Source organism: Bufo bufo, chromosome 5 (assembly GCF_905171765.1).
Source record: "Bufo bufo chromosome 5, aBufBuf1.1, whole genome shotgun sequence".
Classification (NCBI taxonomy): domain Eukaryota; kingdom Metazoa; phylum Chordata; class Amphibia; order Anura; family Bufonidae; genus Bufo; species Bufo bufo.
In genome coordinates, this window is record NC_053393.1 from 1,742,658 (window position 1) to 1,767,057 (window position 24,400).

The 24,400-nt window shown below is 57.6% G+C and overlaps 1 protein-coding gene across 1 annotated transcript in view; it reads right to left on the bottom strand.

Annotated features, from left to right (window-relative positions):
• CYHR1 (cysteine and histidine rich 1) overlaps positions 1–23,091 on the bottom strand; it is a 34,045-nt gene extending 10,954 nt beyond the window's left edge. The window contains exons 1-2 of the mRNA XM_040431129.1: positions 22,693–23,091; positions 2,677–2,915 (exon numbers count right to left, since the gene is read on the bottom strand). Of these exons, the coding sequence (XP_040287063.1) occupies positions 2,677–2,915; positions 22,693–22,938 (485 nt within the window). The 5' untranslated portion in view covers positions 22,939–23,091. The remainder of the gene's footprint in view (positions 1–2,676; positions 2,916–22,692) is intronic.
• Between the last annotated feature and the right edge of the window lie 1,309 nt (positions 23,092–24,400).

Genomic DNA, 24,400 nt, shown 5'->3' on the forward strand with positions numbered 1-24,400 from the left:
ATTTCAAACTACTTCTCACGCATTCGAGCCCCTAAAATGCCAGGGCAGTATAACTACCCCTCAAGTGACCCCATTTTGGAAAGAAGACACCCCAAGGTATTTCGTGATGGGCATAGTGAGTTCATGGAAGTTTTTATTTTTTGTCACAAGTTAGTGGAATATGAGACTTTGTAAGAAAAAAAAAGAAAAAATCATCATTTTACGCTAACTTGTGACAAAAAATAAATTCTAGGAACTCGCCATGCCCCTCACGGAATACCTTGGGGTGTCTTCTTTCCAAAATGGGGTCACTTGTGGGGTAGTTATACTGCCCTGGCATTCTAGGGGCCCTAATGTGTGGTAAGTAGTTTGAAATCAAAATGTGTAAAAATTACCTGTGAAATCCGAAAGGTGCTCTTTGGAATGTGGGCCCCTTTGCCCACCTAGGCTGCAAAAAAGTGTCACACATGTGGTATCGCCGTACTCAGGAGAAGTTGGGCAATGTGTTTTGGGGTGTCTTTTTACGTATACCCATGCTGGGTGAGAGAAATATCTCGGCAAAAGACAACTTTTCCCATTTTTTATACAAAGTTGGCATTTGACCAAGATATTTCTCTCACCCAGCATGGGTATATGTAAAATGACACCCCAAAACACATTCCCCAACTTCTCCTGAGTACGGCGATACCAGATGTGTGACACTTTTTTGCAGCCTAGATGCGCAAAGGGGCCCACATTCCTTTTAGGAGGGCATTTTTAGACATTTGGATCCCAGACTTCTTCTCTCGCTTTAGGGCCCCTAAAATGCCAGGGCAGTATAAATACCCCACATGTGACCCCATTTTGGAAAGAAGACACCCCAAGGTATTCAATGAGGGGCATGGCGAGTTCATAGAAATTTTTTTTTTTTTGCCACAAGTTAGCAGAAATTTATATTTTTTTTGTTTTTTCTCACAAAGTCTCCCTTTCCGCTAACTTGTGACAAAAAATAAAAACTTCCATGAACTCACTATGCCCATCAGCGAATACCTTGGGGTGTCTTCTTTCCGAAATGGGGTCACATGTGGGGTATTTATACTGCCCTGGCATTCTAGGGGCCCTAAAGCGTGAGAAGAAGTCTGGAATATAAATGTCTAAAAAATTTTCTGCATTTGGATTCGGTGAGGGGTATGGTGAGTTCATGTGAGATTTTATTTTTTGACACAAGTTAGTGGAATATGAGACTTTGTAAGAAAAAAAATAATATTTCCGCTAACTTGGGCCAAAAAAATGTCTGAATGGAGCCTTACAGGGGGGTGATCAATGACAGGGGGGTGATCAATGACAGGGGGGGTGATCAATGACAGGGGGGTGATCAATGACAGGGGGGGTGATCAATGACAGGGGGGGTGATCAATGACAGGGGGGTGATCAATGACAGGGGGGTGATCAGGGAGTCTATATGGGGTGATCACCACAGTCATTGATCACCCCCCTGTAAGGCTCCATTCAGACGTCCGTATGTGTTTTGCGGATCCGATCCATGTATCCGTGGATCCGTAAAAAACATACGGACGTCTGAATGAAGCCTTACAGGGGGGTGATCAATGACAGGGGGGTGATCAGGGAGTCTATATGGGGTGATCAGGGGTTAATAAGGGGTTAATAAGTGACGGGGGGGGGGGGTGTAGTGTAGTGGTGTTTGGTGCTACATATTACTGAGCTACCTGTGTCCTCTGGTGGTCGATCCAAACAAAAGGGACCACCAGAGGACCAGGTAGCAGGTATATTAGACGCGGTTATCAAAACAGCGTCTAATATACCTGTTAGGGGTTAAAAAAAATCGCATCTCCAGCCTGCCAGCGAACGATCGCCGCTGGCAGGCTGGAGATCCACTCGCTTACCTTCCGATCCTGTGTGCGCGCGTTCACAGGAAATCTCGCGTCTCCCGAGATGACGCATATATGCGTGACTCTGCGCAGGGCTGCCGCCTCCGGAACGCGATCTCCTGTTCCGTACACTAAGTAGCCGTCTTATTATCATCACAGGCAGGATTACAATGACCAGTATCACAATAGGTGATATCACAGCTTATCTACTCCCTCCTGACCTCTGCCCAGAGCATGCCCCCGTCCACTGTGTCATATAGGCCTAGTGGGCAGGGAGAAAAATGCAGGATTTTACTCTTTTTTTTTCTATAGTGACACAGGCCCCTCCCTCACCATGGGCTGACCGATCTCCCCCCTCCCCCATACGTGTTCGGCTGATCGTGTGAGCTATGGGGAGAGGTGAGAAAGCTGTGACGGATTCCCTCCCCGGGGAGCCAGAGATCAGGTGAAAACATTCCTTCTGCCTGACCATTGTTCCCCTGGTCGGAGCCCCTCCCCCGCTCTCGGCGGGTTCAGCCGACAAGAATATAATGTGTGTGGGCAGCTTTAGTCGAAAATAAAGATGCAGAGAAGGTCGTGTGGCACATGTGGAAGGTAAATCCACGGAGTCTAGGGATGATTCCACACTTTACTATGACGTGAGCACATTCAGTACGTAACCAGCGCGTTTCACCTGTCCTCTGCCATACAGCGGCTGAGATAGGCTAGGACGGCCGAAACGCGTCCTGCTGACGTAGGGAATGTACGTCACCTGATAAAGGCAGGTATACTAGCAGTTGAGCGCCGCCGGCAGTGCGCCCACCATGTCTACCACCGCCCCGTCTCGTACCGGTCCTGACATTCCTCCTTCTTGTGTCTGTCCAGCAGCGAGCGGGGGAACGCTTTCATGCAGAAGCCGCATTCGGAGGGAAGCTCGCTCACCGCCTTCTCCACCGCCAGGTTCCGGCAGCACAGGCTCTTGCTGATCTCGCAGCGGCAGTTTGGGCACGTGGCCTGTTCTTCCTTCAGCCGAGCGTCTGCCAGGAGATGGATGAAGCAGCCAACGCACATCAGGTGTCCATTGGTGCACTGCGGAGAAGGAAAATCCGTAAAGGAGTGCTCACAGATACACTGTAACAAACACTCAGCTCTGTGTGCAGGACCAGAGGGCAGAACCATACATTTACTGACAGCAAGCAGAGGACTTGCAAATAGTGAGGAATTAAACAAAGGTTTATTGCAGAACTTAACTTACAGAAGACTGTACAGACCCTTTAATCCTCTCGGGAGCCCTGCAGCCGAAACACCGCGCTCAATGTGCAGGGATATATATCGGACCGAATCTGCTCCTATTGTCTGATATTGTATTTACATGATTACTGGGGCAGACATCTCGTAGTGAGCATGCTCTGCGATATGTGGAGAGGTCACTGCGCAGGGAGGGGAGGAGGTGAGCTGTATACATCCCCTACAGACATCTACAGGGGAGTGTAGTGAGCATGCTCTGCGATATGTGGAGAGGTCACTGCGCAGGGAGGGGAGGAGGCGAGCTGTATACATCCCCTACAGACATCTACAGGGGAGTGTAGTGAGCATGCTCTGCGATATGTGGAGAGGTCACTGTGCAGGGAGGGGAGGAGGCGAGCTGTATACATCCCCTACAGATATCTACAGGGGGAGTGTAGTGAGCATGCTCTGCGATATGTGGAGAGGTCACTGCGCAGGGAGGGGAGGAGGTGAGCTGTATACATCCCGTACAGACATCTACAGGGGAGTGTAGTGAGCATGCTCTGCGATATGTGGAGAGGTCACTGCGCAGGGAGGGGAGGAGGCGAGCTGTATACATCCCCTACAGACATCTACAGGGGAGTGTAGTGAGCATGCTCTGCGATATGTGGAGAGGTCACTGTGCAGGGAGGGGAGGAGGCGAGCTGTATACATCCCCTACAGATATCTACAGGGGGAGTGTAGTGAGCATGCTCTGCGATATGTGGAGAGGTCACTGCGCAGGGAGGGGAGGAGGTGAGCTGTATACATCCCGTACAGACATCTACAGGGGAGTGTAGTGAGCATGCTCTGCGATATGTGGAGAGGTCACTGTGCAGGGAGGGGAGGAGGCGAGCTGTATACATCCCCTACAGACATCTACAGGAGAGTGTAGTGAGCATGCTCTGCGATACGTGGAGAGGTCACTGCGCAGGGAGGGGAGGAGGTGAGCTGTATACATCCCGTACAGACATCTACAGGGGAGTGTAGTGAGCATGCTCTGCGATATGTGGAGAGGTCACTGCGCAGGGAGGGGAGGAGGTGAGCTGTATACATCCCCTACAGACATCTACAGGGGAGTGTAGTGAGCATGCTCTGCGATATGTGGAGAGGTCACTGCGCAGGGAGGGGAGGAGGCGAGCTGTATACATCCCCTACAGACATCTACAGGGGAGTGTAGTGAGCATGCTCTGCGATATGTGGAGAGGTCACTGTGCAGGGAGGGGAGGAGGCGAGCTGTATACATCCCCTACAGACATCTACAGGAGAGTGTAGTGAGCATGCTCTGCGATACGTGGAGAGGTCACTGCGCAGGGAGGGGAGGAGGTGAGCTGTATACATCCCCTACAGACATCTACAGGGGAGTGTAGTGAGCATGCTCTGCGATATGTGGAGAGGTCACTGCGCAGGGAGGGGAGGAGGCGAGCTGTATACATCCCCTACAGACATCTACAGGGGAGTGTAGTGAGCATGCTCTGCGATATGTGGAGAGGTCACTGTGCAGGGAGGGGAGGAGGCGAGCTGTATACATCCCCTACAGATATCTACAGGGGGAGTGTAGTGAGCATGCTCTGCGATATGTGGAGAGGTCACTGCGCAGGGAGGGGAGGAGGTGAGCTGTATACATCCCGTACAGACATCTACAGGGGAGTGTAGTGAGCATGCTCTGCGATATGTGGAGAGGTCACTGTGCAGGGAGGGGAGGAGGCGAGCTGTATACATCCCCTACAGACATCTACAGGAGAGTGTAGTGAGCATGCTCTGCGATACGTGGAGAGGTCACTGCGCAGGGAGGGGAGGAGGTGAGCTGTATACATCCCGTACAGACATCTACAGGGGAGTGTAGTGAGCATGCTCTGCGATATGTGGAGAGGTCACTGCGCAGGGAGGGGAGGAGGTGAGCTGTATACATCCCCTACAGACATCTACAGGGGAGTGTAGTGAGCATGCTCTGCGATATGTGGAGAGGTCACTGCGCAGGGAGGGGAGGAGGCGAGCTGTATACATCCCCTACAGACATCTACAGGGGAGTGTAGTGAGCATGCTCTGCGATATGTGGAGAGGTCACTGTGCAGGGAGGGGAGGAGGCGAGCTGTATACATCCCCTACAGACATCTACAGGAGAGTGTAGTGAGCATGCTCTGCGATACGTGGAGAGGTCACTGCGCAGGGAGGGGAGGAGGTGAGCTGTATACATCCCGTACAGACATCTACAGGGGAGTGTAGTGAGCATGCTCTGCGATATGTGGAGAGGTCACTGCGCAGGGAGGGGAGGAGGTGAGCTGTATACATCCCCTACAGACATCTACAGGGGAGTGTAGTGAGCATGCTCTGCGATATGTGGAGAGGTCACTGCGCAGGGAGGGGAGGAGGTGAGCTGTATACATCCCCTACAGACATCTACAGGGGAGTGTAGTGAGCATGCTCTGCGATATGTGGAGAGGTCACTGTGCAGGGAGGAGGTGAGCTGTATACATCCCCTACAGATATCTACAGGGGGAGTGTAGTGAGCATGCTCTGCGATATGTGGAGAGGTCACTGCGCAGGGAGGGGAGGAGGCGAGCTGTATACATCTCCTACAGACATCTACAGGGGAGTGTAGTGAGCATGCTCTGCGATACGTGGAGAGGTCACTGTGCAGGGAGGGGAGGAGGTGAGCTGTATACATCCCCTACAGACATCTACAGGGGAGTGTAGTGAGCATGCTCTGCGATATGTGGAGAGGTCACTGTGCAGGGAGGGGAGGAGGTGAGCTGTATACATCCCCTACAGACATCTACAGGGGAGTGTAGTGAGCATGCTCTGCGATACGTGGAGAGGTCACTGTGCAGGGAGGGGAGGAGGCGAGCTGTATACATCCCCAACAGACATCTACAGGGGGAGTGTAGTGAGCATGCTCTGCGATATGTGGAGAGGTCACTGCGCAGGGAGGAGGTGAGCTGTATACATCCCCTACAGATATCTACAGGGGGAGTGTAGTGAGCATGCTCTGCGATATGTGGAGAGGTCACTGTGCAGGGAGGAGGTGAGCTGTATACATCCCCTACAGATATCTACAGGGGGAGTGTAGTGAGCATGCTCTGCGATATGTGGAGAGGTCACTGCGCAGGGAGGAGAGGAGGCGAGCTGTATACATCCCCTACAGATATCTACAGGGGGAGTGTAGTGAGCATGCTCTGCGATATGTGGAGAGGTCACTGTGCAGGGAGGGGAGGAGGTGAGCTGTATACATCCCGTACAGACATCTACAGGGGAGTGTAGTGAGCATGCTCTGCGATATGTGGAGAGGTCACTGCGCAGGGAGGGGAGGAGGTGAGCTGTATACATCCCCTACAGACATCTACAGGGGAGTGTATTGAGCATGCTCTGCGATATGTGGAGAGGTCACTGCGCAGGGAGGAGAGGAGGTGAGCTGTATACATCCCCTACAGACATCTACAGGGGAGTGTAGTGAGCATGCTCTGCGATATGTGGAGAGGTCACTGTGCAGGGAGGGGAGGAGGTGAGCTGTATACATCCCCTACAGACATCTATAGGGGAGTGTAGTGAGCATGCTCTGCGATACGTGGAGAGGTCACTGCGCAGGGAGGGGAGGAGGTGAGCTGTATACATCCCCTACAGACATCTACAGGGGAGTGTAGTGAGCATGCTCTGCGATACGTGGAGAGGTCACTGTGCAGGGAGGGGAGGAGGTGAGCTGTATACATCCCCTACAGACATCTACAGGGGAGTGTAGTGAGCATGCTCTGCGATACGTGGAGAGGTCACTGCGCAGGGAGGGGAGGAGGTGAGCTGTATACATCCCGTACAGACATCTACAGGGGAGTGTAGTGAGCATGCTCTGCGATATGTGGAGAGGTCACTGCGCAGGGAGGGGAGGAGGTGAGCTGTATACATCCCCTACAGACATCTACAGGGGAGTGTAGTGAGCATGCTCTGCGATATGTGGAGAGGTCACTGCGCAGGGAGGGGAGGAGGTGAGCTGTATACATCCCCTACAGACATCTACAGGGGAGTGTAGTGAGCATGCTCTGCGATATGTGGAGAGGTCACTGTGCAGGGAGGAGGTGAGCTGTATACATCCCCTACAGATATCTACAGGGGGAGTGTAGTGAGCATGCTCTGCGATATGTGGAGAGGTCACTGCGCAGGGAGGAGGTGAGCTGTATACATCCCCTACAGATATCTACAGGGGGAGTGTAGTGAGCATGCTCTGCGATATGTGGAGAGGTCACTGTGCAGGGAGGGGAGGAGGCGAGCTGTATACATCCCCTACAGACATCTACAGGAGAGTGTAGTGAGCATGCTCTGCGATACGTGGAGAGGTCACTGCGCAGGGAGGGGAGGAGGTGAGCTGTATACATCCCGTACAGACATCTACAGGGGAGTGTAGTGAGCATGCTCTGCGATATGTGGAGAGGTCACTGCGCAGGGAGGGGAGGAGGTGAGCTGTATACATCCCCTACAGACATCTACAGGGGAGTGTAGTGAGCATGCTCTGCGATATGTGGAGAGGTCACTGCGCAGGGAGGGGAGGAGGTGAGCTGTATACATCCCCTACAGACATCTACAGGGGAGTGTAGTGAGCATGCTCTGCGATATGTGGAGAGGTCACTGTGCAGGGAGGAGGTGAGCTGTATACATCCCCTACAGATATCTACAGGGGGAGTGTAGTGAGCATGCTCTGCGATATGTGGAGAGGTCACTGCGCAGGGAGGGGAGGAGGCGAGCTGTATACATCTCCTACAGACATCTACAGGGGAGTGTAGTGAGCATGCTCTGCGATACGTGGAGAGGTCACTGTGCAGGGAGGGGAGGAGGTGAGCTGTATACATCCCCTACAGACATCTACAGGGGAGTGTAGTGAGCATGCTCTGCGATATGTGGAGAGGTCACTGTGCAGGGAGGGGAGGAGGTGAGCTGTATACATCCCCTACAGACATCTACAGGGGAGTGTAGTGAGCATGCTCTGCGATACGTGGAGAGGTCACTGTGCAGGGAGGGGAGGAGGCGAGCTGTATACATCCCCAACAGACATCTACAGGGGGAGTGTAGTGAGCATGCTCTGCGATATGTGGAGAGGTCACTGCGCAGGGAGGAGGTGAGCTGTATACATCCCCTACAGATATCTACAGGGGGAGTGTAGTGAGCATGCTCTGCGATATGTGGAGAGGTCACTGTGCAGGGAGGAGGTGAGCTGTATACATCCCCTACAGATATCTACAGGGGGAGTGTAGTGAGCATGCTCTGCGATATGTGGAGAGGTCACTGCGCAGGGAGGAGAGGAGGCGAGCTGTATACATCCCCTACAGATATCTACAGGGGGAGTGTAGTGAGCATGCTCTGCGATATGTGGAGAGGTCACTGTGCAGGGAGGGGAGGAGGTGAGCTGTATACATCCCGTACAGACATCTACAGGGGAGTGTAGTGAGCATGCTCTGCGATATGTGGAGAGGTCACTGCGCAGGGAGGGGAGGAGGTGAGCTGTATACATCCCCTACAGACATCTACAGGGGAGTGTATTGAGCATGCTCTGCGATATGTGGAGAGGTCACTGCGCAGGGAGGAGAGGAGGTGAGCTGTATACATCCCCTACAGACATCTACAGGGGAGTGTAGTGAGCATGCTCTGCGATATGTGGAGAGGTCACTGTGCAGGGAGGGGAGGAGGTGAGCTGTATACATCCCCTACAGACATCTATAGGGGAGTGTAGTGAGCATGCTCTGCGATACGTGGAGAGGTCACTGCGCAGGGAGGGGAGGAGGTGAGCTGTATACATCCCCTACAGACATCTACAGGGGAGTGTAGTGAGCATGCTCTGCGATATGTGGAGAGGTCACTGTGCAGGGAGGGGAGGAGGTGAGCTGTATACATCCCCTACAGACATCTACAGGGGAGTGTAGTGAGCATGCTCTGCGATACGTGGAGAGGTCACTGCGCAGGGAGGGGAGGAGGTGAGCTGTATACATCCCCTACAGACATCTACAGGGGGAGTGTAGTGAGCATGCTCTGCGATACGTGGAGAGGTCACTGCGCAGGGAGGGGAGGAGGCGAGCTGTATACATCCCCTACAGACATCTACAGGGGAGTGTAGTGAGCATGCTCTGCGATACGTGGAGAGGTCACTGCGCAGGGAGGGGAGGAGGCGAGCTGTATACATCCCCTACAGACATCTACAGGGGAGCGTAGTGAGCATGCTCTGCGATATGTGGAGAGGTCACTGCGCAGGGAGGGGAGGAGGTGAGCTGTATACATCCCGTACAGACATCTACAGGGGAGTGTAGTGAGCATGCTCTGCGATATGTGGAGAGGTCACTGCGCAGGGAGGGGAGGAGGTGAGCTGTATACATCCCCTACAGACATCTACAGGGGAGTGTAGTGAGCATGCTCTGCGATATGTGGAGAGGTCACTGCGCAGGGAGGGGAGGAGGTGAGCTGTATACATCCCCTACAGACATCTACAGGGGAGTGTAGTGAGCATGCTCTGCGATATGTGGAGAGGTCACTGTGCAGGGAGGAGGTGAGCTGTATACATCCCCTACAGATATCTACAGGGGGAGTGTAGTGAGCATGCTCTGCGATATGTGGAGAGGTCACTGCGCAGGGAGGAGGTGAGCTGTATACATCCCCTACAGATATCTACAGGGGGAGTGTAGTGAGCATGCTCTGCGATATGTGGAGAGGTCACTGTGCAGGGAGGAGGTGAGCTGTATACATCCCCTACAGATATCTACAGGGGGAGTGTAGTGAGCATGCTCTGCGATATGTGGAGAGGTCACTGCGCAGGGAGGAGAGGAGGCGAGCTGTATACATCCCCTACAGATATCTACAGGGGTAATGTAGTGAGCATGCTCTGCGATATGTGGAGAGGTCACTGCGCAGGGAGGAGAGGAGGTGAGCTGTATACATCCCCTACAGACATCTACAGGGGAGTGTAGTGAGCATGCTCTGCGATATGTGGAGAGGTCACTGTGCAGGGAGGGGAGGAGGTGAGCTGTATACATCCCCTACAGACATCTATAGGGGAGTGTAGTGAGCATGCTCTGCGATACGTGGAGAGGTCACTGCGCAGGGAGGGGAGGAGGTGAGCTGTATACATCCCCTACAGACATCTACAGGGGAGTGTAGTGAGCATGCACTGCGATATGTGGAGAGGTCACTGTGCAGGGAGGGGAGGAGGCGAGCTGTATACATCCCCTACAGACATCTACAGGGGGAGTGTAGTGAGCATGCTCTGCGATATGTGGAGAGGTCACTGCGCAGGGAGGGGAGGAGGTGAGCTGTATACATCCCCTACAGATATCTACAGGGGGAGTGAAGTGAGCATGCTCTGCGATATGTGGAGAGGTCACTGTGCAGGGAGGGGAGGAGGTGAGCTGTATACATCCCCTACAGACATCTACAGGGGGAGTGTAGTGAGCATGCTCTGCGATATGTGGAGAGGTCACTGTGCAGGGAGGGAAGGAGGTGAGCTGTATACATCCCCTACAGGGGAGCGTAGTGAGCATGCTCTGCGATATGTGGAGAGGTCACTGCGCAGGGAGGGGAGGAGGCGAGCTGTATACATCCCCTACAGACATCTACAGGGGGAGTGTAGTGAGCATGCTCTGCGATACGTGGAGAGGTCACTGTGCAGGGAGGGAAGGAGGTGAGCTGTATACATCCCCTACAGACATCTACAGGGGGAGTGTAGTGAGCATGCTCTGCGATACGTGGAGAGGTCACTGTGCAGGGAGGGAAGGAGGTAAGCTGTATACATCCCCTACAGGGGAGCGTAGTGAGCATGCTCTGCGATATGTGGAGAGGTCACTGCGCAGGGAGGGGAGGAGGTGAGCTGTATACATCCCCTACAGACATCTACAGGGGAGTGTAGTGAGCATGCTCTGCGATATGTGGAGAGGTCACTGCGCAGGGAGGGGAGGAGGTGAGCTGTATACATCCCCTACAGACATCTACAGGGGAGTATAGTGAGCATGCTCTGCGATATGTGGAGAGGTCACTGTGCAGGGAGGAGAGGAGGTGAGCTGTATACATCCCCTACAGACATCTACAGGGGAGTGTAGTGAGCATGCTCTGCGATATGTGGAGAGGTCACTGTGCAGGGAGGGGAGGAGGCGAGCTGTATACATCCCCTACAGACATCTACAGGGGGAGTGTAGTGAGCATGCTCTGCGATATGTGGAGAGGTCACTGTGCAGGGAGGAGAGGAGGTGAGCTGTATACATCCCCTACAGACATCTACAGGGGAGTGTAGTGAGCATGCTCTGCGATATGTGGAGAGGTCACTGTGCAGGGAGGAGGCGAGCTGTATACATCCCCTACAGACATCTACAGGGGAGTGTAGTGAGCATGCTCTGCGATATGTGGAGAGGTCACTGTGCAGGGAGGAGGTGAGCTGTATACATCCCCTACAGACATCTACAGGGGGAGTGTAGTGAGCATGCTCTGCAATATGTGGAGAGGTCACTGTGCAGGGAGGGGAGGAGGCGAGCTGTATACATCCCCTACAGACATCTACAGGGGGAGTGTAGTGAGCATGCTCTGCGATATGTGGAGAGGTCACTGCGCAGGGAGGGGAGGAGGTGAGCTGTATACATCCCCTACAGATATCTACAGGGGGAGTGAAGTGAGCATGCTCTGCGATATGTGGAGAGGTCACTGCGCAGGGAGGGGAGGAGGTGAGCTGTATACATCCCCTACAGACATCTACAGGGGAGCGTAGTGAGCATGCTCTGCGATATGTGGAGAGGTCACTGTGCAGGGAGGGGAGGAGGTGAGCTGTATACATCCCCTACAGACATCTACAGGGGGAGTGTAGTGAGCATGCTCTGCGATATGTGGAGAGGTCACTGTGCAGGGAGGGAAGGAGGTGAGCTGTATACATCCCCTACAGGGGAGCGTAGTGAGCATGCTCTGCGATATGTGGAGAGGTCACTGCGCAGGGAGGGGAGGAGGCGAGCTGTATACATCCCCTACAGACATCTACAGGGGGAGTGTAGTGAGCATGCTCTGCGATACGTGGAGAGGTCACTGTGCAGGGAGGGAAGGAGGTGAGCTGTATACATCCCCTACAGACATCTACAGGGGAGTGTAGTGAGCATGCTCTGCGATACGTGGAGAGGTCACTGTGCAGGGAGGGGAGGAGGTGAGCTGTATACATCCCCTACAGACATCTACAGGGGAGTGTAGTGAGCATGCTCTGCGATATGTGGAGAGGTCACTGTGCAGGGAGGGGAGGAGGCGAGCTGTATACATCCCCTACAGACATCTAGAGGGGAGTGTAGTGAGCATGCTCTGCGATATGTGGAGAGGTCACTGCGCAGGGAGGGGAGGAGGTGAGCTGTATACATCCCCTACAGACATCTACAGGGGAGTGTAGTGAGCATGCTCTGCGATATGTGGAGAGGTCACTGTGCAGGGAGGAGAGGAGGCGAGCTGTATACATCCCCTACAGACATCTACAGGGGAGTGTAGTGAGCATGCTCTGCGATATGTGGAGAGGTCACTGTGCAGGGAGGAGGTGAGCTGTATACATCCCCTACAGACATCTACAGGGGGAGTGTAGTGAGCATGCTCTGCGATATGTGGAGAGGTCACTGCGCAGGGAGGGGAGGAGGCGAGCTGTATACATCCCCTACAGACATCTACAGGAGAGTGTAGTGAGCATGCTCTGCGATATGTGGAGAGGTCACTGTGCAGGGAGGGGAGGAGGCGAGCTGTATACATCCCCTACAGACATCTACAGGGGAGTGTAGTGAGCATGCTCTGCGATATGTGGAGAGGTCACTGCGCAGGGAGGGGAGGAGGTGAGCTGTATACATCCCGTACAGACATCTACAGGAGAGTGTAGTGAGCATGCTCTGCGATATGTGGAGAGGTCACTGTGCAGGGAGGAGAGGAGGCGAGCTGTATACATCCCCTACAGACATCTACAGGGGAGTGTAGTGAGCATGCTCTGCGATATGTGGAGAGGTCACTGCGCAGGGAGGGGAGGAGGTGAGCTGTATACATCCCCTACAGATATCTACAGGGGGAGTGAAGTGAGCATGCTCTGCAATATGTGGAGAGGTCACTGTGCAGGGAGGGGAGGAGGTGAGCTGTATACATCACCTACAGACATCTACAGGGGAGCGTAGTGAGCATGCTCTGCGATATGTGGAGAGGTCACTGTGCAGGGAGGAGAGGAGGTGAGCTGTATACATCCCCTACAGACATCTACAGGGGGAGTGTAGTGAGCATGCTCTGCGATATGTGGAGAGGTCACTGTGCAGGGAGGGGAGGAGGTGAGCTGTATACATCCCCTACAGACATCTACAGGGGAGCGTAGTGAGCATGCTCTGCGATATGTGGAGAGGTCACTGCGCAGGGAGGGGAGGAGGTGAGCTGTATACATCCCCTACAGACATCTACAGGGGGAGTGTAGTGAGCATGCTCTGCGATATGTGGAGAGGTCACTGTGCAGGGAGGAGAGGAGGCGAGCTGTATACATCCCCTACAGACATCTACAGGGGAGTGTAGTGAGCATGCTCTGCGATATGTCGAGAGGTCACTGCGCAGGGAGGGGAGGAGGTGAGCTGTATACATCCCCTACAGACATCTACAGGGGGAGTGTAGTGAGCATGCTCTGCGATATGTGGAGAGGTCACTGTGCAGGGAGGAGAGGAGGCGAGCTGTATACATCCCCTACAGACATCTACAGGGGAGTGTAGTGAGCATGCTCTGCGATATGTGGAGAGGTCACTGTGCAGGGAGGGGAGGAGGCGAGCTGTATACATCCCCTACAGACATCTACAGGGGGAGTGTAGTGAGCATGCTCTGCGATATGTGGAGAGGTCACTGTGCAGGGAGGAGAGGAGGTGAGCTGTATACATCCCCTACAGACATCTACAGGGGAGTGTAGTGAGCATGCTCTGCGATATGTGGAGAGGTCACTGTGCAGGGAGGAGGTGAGCTGTATACATCCCCTACAGACATCTACAGGGGGAGTGTAGTGAGCATGCTCTGCAATATGTGGAGAGGTCACTGTGCAGGGAGGGGAGGAGGCGAGCTGTATACATCCCCTACAGACATCTACAGGGGGAGTGTAGTGAGCATGCTCTGCGATATGTGGAGAGGTCACTGCGCAGGGAGGGGAGGAGGTGAGCTGTATACATCCCCTACAGATATCTACAGGGGGAGTGAAGTGAGCATGCTCTGCGATATGTGGAGAGGTCACTGTGCAGGGAGGGGAGGAGGTGAGCTGTATACATCCCCTACAGACATCTACAGGGGGAGTGTAGTGAGCATGCTCTGCGATATGTGGAGAGGTCACTGTGCAGGGAGGGAAGGAGGTGAGCTGTATACATCCCCTACAGGGGAGCGTAGTGAGCATGCTCTGCGATATGTGGAGAGGTCACTGCGCAGGGAGGGGAGGAGGCGAGCTGTATACATCCCCTACAGACATCTACAGGGGGAGTGTAGTGAGCATGCTCTGCGATACGTGGAGAGGTCACTGTGCAGGGAGGGAAGGAGGTGAGCTGTATACATCCCCTACAGACATCTACAGGGGAGTGTAGTGAGCATGCTCTGCGATACGTGGAGAGGTCACTGTGCAGGGAGGGGAGGAGGTGAGCTGTATACATCCCCTACAGACATCTACAGGGGAGTGTAGTGAGCATGCTCTGCGATATGTGGAGAGGTCACTGTGCAGGGAGGGGAGGAGGCGAGCTGTATACATCCCCTACAGACATCTACAGGGGAGTGTAGTGAGCATGCTCTGCGATATGTGGAGAGGTCACTGCGCAGGGAGGGGAGGAGGTGAGCTGTATACATCCCCTACAGACATCTACAGGGGAGTGTAGTGAGCATGCTCTGCGATATGTGGAGAGGTCACTGTGCAGGGAGGGGAAGAGGCGAGCTGTATACATCCCCTACAGACATCTACAGGGGGAGTGTAGTGAGCATGCTCTGCGATATGTGGAGAGGTCACTGCGCAGGGAGGGGAGGAGGTGAGCTGTATACATCCCGTACAGACATCTACAGGAGAGTGTAGTGAGCATGCTCTGCGATATGTGGAGAGGTCACTGTGCAGGGAGGAGAGGAGGCGAGCTGTATACATCCCCTACAGACATCTACAGGGGAGTGTAGTGAGCATGCTCTGCGATATGTGGAGAGGTCACTGCGCAGGGAGGGGAGGAGGTGAGCTGTATACATCCCCTACAGATATCTACAGGGGGAGTGAAGTGAGCATGCTCTGCAATATGTGGAGAGGTCACTGTGCAGGGAGGGGAGGAGGTGAGCTGTATACATCCCGTACAGACATCTACAGGGGAGTGTAGTGAGCATGCTCTGCGATATGTGGAGAGGTCACTGCGCAGGGAGGGGAGGAGGTGAGCTGTATACATCCCCTACAGACATCTACAGGGGGAGTGTAGTGAGCATGCTCTGCGATATGTGGAGAGGTCACTGTGCAGGGAGGAGAGGAGGTGAGCTGTATACATCCCCTACAGACATCTACAGGGGGAGTGTAGTGAGCATGCTCTGCGATATGTGGAGAGGTCACTGCGCAGGGAGGGGAGGAGGTGAGCTGTATACATCCCCTACAGACATCTACAGGGGAGTGTAGTGAGCATGCTCTGCGATACGTGGAGAGGTCACTGTGCAGGGAGGGAAGGAGGTGAGCTGTATACATCCCCTACAGACATCTACAGGGGGAGTGTAGTGAGCATGCTCTGCGATATGTGGAGAGGTCACTGTGCAGGGAAGGGAGGAGGTGAGCTGTATACATCCCCTACAGACATCTACAGGGGAGCGTAGTGAGCATGCTCTGCGATATGTGGAGAGGTCACTGCGCAGGGAGGGGAGGAGGTGAGCTGTATACATCCCCTACAGACATCTACAGGGGGAGTGTAGTGAGCATGCTCTGCGATATGTGGAGAGGTCACTGTGCAGGGAGGAGGTGAGCTGTATACATCCCCTACAGACATCTACAGGGGAGTGTAGTGAGCATGCTCTGCGATATGTGGAGAGGTCACTGTGCAGGGAGGGGAGGAGGTGAGCTGTATACATCCCCTACAGACATCTACAGGGGAGTGTAGTGAGCATGCTCTGCGATATGTGGAGAGGTCACTGTGCAGGGAGGGGAGGAGGTGAGCTGTATACATCCCCTACAGACATCTACAGGGGAGTGTAGTGAGCATGCTCTGCGATATGTGGAGAGGTCACTGTGCAGGGAGGGGAGGAGGCGAGCTGTATACATCCCCTACAGACATCTACAGGGGGAGTGTAGTGAGCATGCTCTGCGATATGTGGAGAGGTCACTGTGCAGGGAGGGGAGGAGGTGAACTGTATACATCCCCTACAGATATCTACAGGGGGAGTGAAGTGAGCATGCTCTGCGATATGTGGAGAGGTCACTGTGCAGGGAGGGGAGGAGGTGAGCTGTATACATCCCCTACAGACATCTACAGGGGAGTGTAGTGAGCATGCTCTGCGATATGTGGAGAGGTCACTGCGCAGGGAGGGAAGGAGGTGAGCTGTATACATCCCCTACAGACATCTACAGGGGGAGCGTAGTGAGCATGCTCTGCGATATGTGGAGAGGTCACTGTGCAGGGAGGGGTGGAGGTGAGCTGTATACATCCCCTACAGGGGAGCGTAGTGAGCATGCTCTGCGATATGTGGAGAGGTCACTGCGCAGGGAGGGGAGGAGGTGAGCTGTATACATCCCCTACAGACATCTACAGGGGAGTGTAGTGAGCATGCTCTGCGATATGTGGAGAGGTCACTGTGCAGGGAGGGGAGGAGGCGAGCTGTATACATCCCCTACAGACATCTACAGGGGAGTGTAGTGAGCATGCTCTGCGATATGTGGAGAGGTCACTGTGCAGGGAGGGGAGGAGGTGAGCTGTATACATCCCCTACAGACATCTACAGGGGAGTGTAGTGAGCATGCTCTGCGATATGTGGAGAGGTCACTGCGCAGGGAGGGGAGGAGGCGAGCTGTATACATCCCCTACAGACATTTACAGGGGAGTGTAGTGAGCATGCTCTGCGATATGTGGAGAGGTCACTGTGCAGGGAGGAGGTGAGCTGTATACATCCCCTACAGACATCTACAGGGGAGTGTAGTGAGCATGCTCTGCGATATGTGGAGAGGTCACTGTGCAGGGAGGAGGTGAGCTGTATACATCCCGTACAGACATCTACAGGGGGAGTGAAGTGAGCATGCTCTGCAATATGTGGAGAGGTCACTGTGCAGGGAGGGGAGGAGGCGAGCTGTATACATCCCCTACAGACATCTACAGGGGAGTGTAGTGAGCATGCTCTGCGATATGTGGAGAGGTCACTGCGCAGGGAGGGGAGGAGGCGAGCTGTATACATCCCCTACAGACATCTACAGGGGAGTGTAGTGAGCATGCTCTGCGATATGTGGAGAGGTCACTGTGCAGGGAGGGGAGGAGGTGAGCTGTATACATCCCCTACAGACATCTACAGGGGAGTATAGTGAGCATGCTCTGCAATATGTGGAGAGGTCACTATGCAGGGAGGGGAGGAGGCGAGCTGTATACATCTCCTACAGACATCTACAGGGGAGTGTAGTGAGCATGCTCTGCGATATGTGGAGAGGTCACTGCGCAGGGAGGGGAGGAGGCGAGCTGTATACATCCCCTACAGACATCTACAGGGGGAGTGTAGTGAGCATGCTCTGCGATATGTGCAGGGAGAAGAAGAGGGTGAGCTTTTCTCCCATAAAAGGAGTTTCCTGTCATTCTAACCTCACACTCTGATGATAATGAGATGACTGCTTTTCCTGCCCCTCAGGATTTTTTAAAGGGCCTGTCCACTTTCAGGTCTACATGACACTTCCTAGTCTGTGCCGTCTGCTGTATTTCAGCCATGCCTCCTGTCCATAAGATGGCCGCTGATGGAGGGTCATGTGACCAGACAGAACTCCGCCTCCTCCATTCCTACACACTGCACCTCCACTAGATTCTCAGAGTGCAGACGAGGAGACCTCGCGTGGAGGGGATCTGCCTGGTCGCATACATCATGGGCAGGACCCCTGTGTGGACTAGGGTTGCACTGGGTATCGAAGTCTCAATACTTTTCCAATACTCTGATACCCGTTTGGTACGATACTGGGATTGGCGTTTTTCCAGTACTAAGCTGCGCTATTGCATAGCCTAGTATCAGTCCCTATCAGAGAACATGGGGGGGGGGGAAGACCTCGCAGCGCGTTCTCATCAGCGGCCCGGCAGCCCACTGCCACCAATGAAAAAGCCCAAGGGCCGGATGGGGGAGTGTCAGGGAGAGAAGGAGGCGGGGAGAGGAAAGCTGAAAAGGGAAAGGACCTTTGATGATGTCATCATCATGTGACCAATAACATCCAATTGTTACTGATCACATGGCAATGACATCATGAAAGGTCCTTTCACCTTTCGGGAAGATCTTTATGCTGTGTTAATGTGAGGCACAAGGTCTTATTACCTCAGTACCTCCATGTGCCTCAACTAATAGTAACAGTGACCCCATCGTATCCTCATATAATGGGCTACATGGGCTTAAAGGGGTTTTCCCATCTCAGACAATGGGGGCATATCGCTACAATTTGCCCCCAACTACACTGAGAATGGAGCTCATGCGCAGCCACCCTCCACTCATTTCTATGGGGCCACCGAAAATAGACAAGCGCTGGCTCGGGGCGATGCCGTTCAGTACTGTGTCGGGGGCCGGACCTGGTGAAACCCAGGGTCCTCCGGCCTCCAACTTCCCTGCTCCGTTCTCGGTGCGGGTACCACGAGAGCCTGGGCGCTGATGAAGGTTCTCCGGCTGCCATGGTAAGCTTCCTGCTAAGCGGGGCACGTGGCAGAGCTCAGCAGGGAGCAGAATCCATCTCTATTAGAGGGAATGGGACAAGGGTTCAAAAGATCAAAAATACACAAATATTAACAGTTTAAATCACAGTCCTTTCCCAACTTCACATATTAAAAATGTAAACAGAAAAAACAAAACAAAAAAAAAAACATATCAGGTTTTACCGCATCTGAAAATGTCTGAACTACTAAAATATTAAAATATGTCCCTGCGCGGTGCTCGCCATAATGGGAAAAAACTATAAAAACACACAGTTCACCCTTTTCTAGTCACCTTGTCCCCCGAAAAAAGATGAACAACAGTCATCATAACTGGCACCAAAAAAAATACAGTTTGTTCCTCAAAAAACAAGTCCCAGGGGACACCCAGAGAACGGGGGAGGGGCCCACACTCTCGGGGGGAGGGGCCCACACTCTCGGGGGGAGGGGCCCACACTCTCGGGGGGAGGGGCCCACACTCTCGGGGGGAGGGGCCCACACTCTCGGGGGGAGGGGCCCACACTCTCGGGGGGAGGGGCCCACACTCTCGGGGGGTGACAGCTCCGGGGGGAGGGGCACTCTTGGGGAGGGGGGGGGTGACAGCTCCGGGGGGAGGGGCCCACACTCTCGGGGGGGTGACAGCTCCGGGGGGAGGGGCCCACACTCTCGGGGGGGGTGACAGCTCCGGGGGGGGGGGCCCACACTCTCGGGGGGGGGGACAGCTCCGGGGGGAGGGGCCCACACTCTCGGGGGGGGGTGACAGCTCCGGGGGGAGGGGCCCACACTCTCGGGGGGGTGACAGCTCCGGGGGGAGGGGCCCACACTCTCGGGGGGGTGACAGCTCCGGGGGGAGGGGCCCACACTCTCGGGGGGGTGACAGCTCCGGGGGGAGGGGCCCACACTCTCGGGGGGGTGACAGCTCCGGGGGGAGGGGCCCACACTCTCGGGGGGGTGACAGCTCCGGGGGGAGGGGCCCACACTCTCGGGGGGGTGACAGCTCCGGGGGGAGGGGCCCACACTCTCGGGGGGGTGACAGCTCCGGGGGGAGGGGCCCACACTCTCGGGGGGGTGACAGCTCCGGGGGGAGGGGCCCACACTCTCGGGGGGGTGACAGCTCCGGGGGGAGGGGCCCACACTCTCGGGGGGGGGGTGACAGCTCCGGGGGGGGGGGCCCACACTCTCGGGGGGGGTGACAGCTCCGGGGGGGGGGGCCCACACTCTCGGGGGGGTGACAGCTCCGGGGGGAGGGGCCCACACTCTCGGGGGGGTGACAGCCCCGGGGGGAGGGGCCCACACTCTCGGGGGGGGGTGACAGCTCCGGGGGGGGGGGCCCACACTCTCGGGGGGGTGACAGCCCCGGGGGGAGGGGCCCACACTCTCGGGGGGGTGACAGCCCCGGGGGGAGGGGCCCACACTCTCGGGGGGGTGACAGCCCCGGGGGGAGGGGCCCACACTCTCGGGGGGGGGGTGACAGCTCCGGGGGGAGGGGCTCTCTCGGGGGGGGGGGGGGGGGGATGACAGCCCGGGGGTAGGGGCCCACACTCGGGGGGGGGGGGGTGACAGCTCCAGGGGGAGGGGCCCACACTGGGGGGGGGGGGGGGTGACAGCTCCAGGGGGAGGGGCACTCTCGGGGGGGGGGGGGGAAGGTGACAGCTCCGGGGGGAGGGGCACTCTCGGGGGGGTGACAGCTCCGGGGGGAGGGGCACTCTCGGGGGGGTGACAGCTCCGGGGGGAGGGGCACTCTCGGGGGGTGACAGCTCCGGGGGGAGGGGCACTCTCGGGGGGGTGACAGCTCCGGGGGGAGGGGCACTCTCGGGGGGGGTGACAGCTCCGGGGGGAGGGGCACTCTCGGGGGGGTGACAGCTCCGGGGGGAGGGGCACTCTCGGGGGGGTGACAGCTCCGGGGGGAGGGGCACTCTCGGGGGGGTGACAGCTCCGGGGGGAGGGGCACTCTCGGGGGGGTGACAGCTCCGGGGGGAGGGGCACTCTCGGGGGGGTGACAGCTCCGGGGGGAGGGGCACTCTCGGGGGGGTGACAGCTCCGGGGGGAGGGGCACTCTCGGGGGGGTGACAGCTCCGGGGGGAGGGGCACTCTCGGGGGGGTGACAGCTCCGGGGGGAGGGGCACTCTCGGGGGGGTGACAGCTCCGGGAGGAGGGGCACTCTCGGGGGGGTGACAGCTCCGGGGGGAGGGGCTCTCTCGGGGGGGGGGGGGATGACAGCCCGGGGGTAGGGGCCCACACTCGGGGGGGGGGGGGGGGGTGACAGCTCCAGGGGGAGGGGCCCACACTGGGGGGGGGGGGGGGTGACAGCTCCAGGGGGAGGGGCACTCTCGGGGGGGGGGGAAGGTGACAGCTCCGGGGGGAGGGGCACTCTCGGGGGGGTGGACAGCTCCGGGGGGAGGGGCACTCTCGGGGGGGTGACAGCTCCGGGGGGAGGGGCACTCTCGGGGGGGTGACAGCTCCGGGGGGAGGGGCACTCTCGGGGGGGTGACAGCTCCGGGGGGAGGGGCACTCTCGGGGGGGTGACAGCTCCGGGGGGAGGGGCACTCTCGGGGGGGTGACAGCTCCGGGGGGAGGGGCACTCTCGGGGGGGTGACAGCTCCGGGGGGAGGGGCACTCTCGGGGGGGTGACAGCTCCGGGGGAGGGGCACTCTCGGGGGGGTGACAGCTCCGGGGGGAGGGGGCACTCTCGGGGGGGTGACAGCTCGGGGGGAGGGGCACTCTCGGGGGGGTGACAGCTCCGGGAGGAGGGGCACTCTCGGGGGGGTGACAGCTCCGGGGGGAGGGGCACTCTCGGGGGGGTGACAGCTCCGGGGGGAGGGGCACTCTCGGGGGGGTGACAGCTCCGGGGGAGGGGCACTCTCGGGGGGGTGACAGCTCCGGGGGGAGGGGCACTCTCGGGGGGGGTGACAGCTCCGGGGGGAGGGGCACTCTCGGGGGGGGGGTGACAGCTCCGGGGGGAGGGGCACTCTCGGGGGGTGACAGCTCCGGGGGGAGGGGCACTCTCGGGGGGGTGACAGCTCCGGGGGGAGGGGCACTCTCGGGGGGGGGGGGGGTGACAGCTCCGGGGGGAGGGGCCCACACTGGGGGGGGGGGTGACAGCTCCGGGGGGAGGGGCACTCTCGGGGGGTGACAGCACCGGGGGGAGGGGCACTCTCGGGGGGTGACAGCTCCGGGGGGAGGGGCACTCTCGGGGGGGGGGTGACAGCTCCGGGGGGAGGGGCCCACACTGGGGGGGGGGTGACAGCTCCGGGGGGAGGGGCACTCTCGGGGGGGTGACAGCTCTGGGGGGAGGGGCACTCTCGGGGGGGTGACAGCTCTGGGGGGAGGGGCACTCTCGGGGGGGTGACAGCTCCGGGGGGAGGGGCACTCTCGGGGGGGGTGACAGCTCCGGGGGGAGGGGCCCACACTGGGGGGGGGGGGGTGACAGCTCCGGGGGAGGGGCACTCTCGGGGGGGGGGGGGTGACAGCTCCGGGGGGAGGGGCACTCTCGGGGGGGTGACAGCTCCGGGGGGAGGGGCACTCTCGGGGGGGTGACAGCTCCGGGGGAGGGGCACTCTCGGGGGGGTGACAGCTCCGGGGGGGAGGGGCACTCTCGGGGGGGTGACAGCTCCGGGGGAGGGGCCCACACTGGGGGGGGGGGGGGGTGACAGCTCCGGGGGGAGGGGCCCACACTGGGGGGGTGACAGCTCCGGGGGGAGGGGCCCACACTCGGGGGGGGGGGAGGGGCCCACACTCGGGGGGGGGGGGGGGGGGGGGGTCCTCACCTGGTAGACGGAGGCCTTGGGCAGGTCCAGGCACACCGTGCAGCACAGCACCGAGTACAGCCGCTCCTCCAGGCGGACGCTCCCAGGCTCGGCCTCCACCCGCAGCCGCTTCTTGGGCGGCCAGTCCTGGTCCTGCTCGGGGGGCAGCAGGAGAAGCCGGGCCGGGCCCGCTCCGCCCGGAGGATCCTCCTGCTCCGCGGAAGAAGATGAGGCCATGGGCCCCTGCTCCTCCCGCTCCTCGGACATCCCGATCCGCCGACTCACTCCGCCATCTTTGTTTTCCTCCGTTCTCACCGCATCGCACTCCGCCCCTGCATGACGTCATCCGTCATGTGACCGGGACCTCGGCGCCGCCATCTTTGCTACCGGCGAGAGAGGTGGAATCCTGAGGGCCACAAACCGGGAGCACGGGCCTACTGTCAGCCATTCTGATGTGCCTCCTCCACCTCTACAGTCCCTCACCTGTGCCTCCCCCACTACAGTCCCTCACCTGTGCCTCCTCCTCTACAGTCCCTCACCTGTGCCTCCTCCTCTACAGTCCCTCACCTGTGCCTCCACCTCTACAGTCCCTCACCTGTGCCTCCCCCTCTACAGTCCCTCACCTGTGCCTCCTCCTCTACAGTCCCTCACCTGTGCCTCCTCCTCTACAGTCCCTCACCTGTGCCTCCACCTCTACAGTCCCTCACCTGTACCTCCCCCTCTACAGTCCCTCACCTGTACCTCCCCCTCTACAGTCCCTCACCTGTACCTGCTCCTCTACAGTCCCTCACCTGTACCTCCCCCTCTACAGTCCCTCACCTGTACCTCCTCCTCTACAGTCCCTCACCTGTACCTCCCCCTCTACAGTCCCTCACCTGTACCTGCCTCCTCTACAGTCCCACACCTGTGCCTCCTCCTCTACAGTCCCTCACCTGTGCCGCCTCCTCTACAGTCCCTCACCTGTACCTCCCCGTCTACAGTCCCTCACCTGTACCTCCTCCTCTACAGTCCCTCACCTGTGCCTCCTCCTCTACAGTCCCTCACCTGTGCCTCCACCTCTACAGTCCCTCACCTGTGCCTCCCCCTCTACAGTCCCTCACCTGTGCCTCCTCCTCTACAGTCCCTCACCTGTGCCGCCTCCTCTACAGTCCCTCACCTGTGCCTCCTCCTCTACAGTCCCTCACCTGTACCTCCCCCTCTACAGTCCCTCACCTGTACCTCCCCCTCTACAGTCCCTCACCTGTACCTCCTCCTCTACAGTCCCTCACCTGTACCTCCCCCTCTACAGTCCCTCACCTGTACCTCCTCCTCTACAGTCCCTCACCTGTACCTCCTCCTCTACAGTCCCTCACCTTTACCTGCCTCCTCTACAGTCCCACACCTGTGCCTCCTCCTCTACAGTCCCTCACCTGTGCCGCCTCCTCTACAGTCCCTCACCTGTACCTCCCCGTCTACAGTCCCTCACCTGTGCCTCCTCCTCTACAGTCCCTCACCTGTGCCTCCTCCTCTACAGTCCCTCACCTGTGCCTCCTCCTCTACAGTCCCTCACCTTTACCTTCCCCTCTACAGTCCCTCACCTTTACCTTCCCCTCTACAGTTCCTCACCTGTGCCTCCCCCACTACAGTCCCTCACCTGTGCCTCCTCCTCTACAGTCCCTCACCTGTGCCTCCTCCTCTACAGTCCCTCACCTGTACCTCCCCCTCTACAGTCCCTCACCTGTACCTCCTC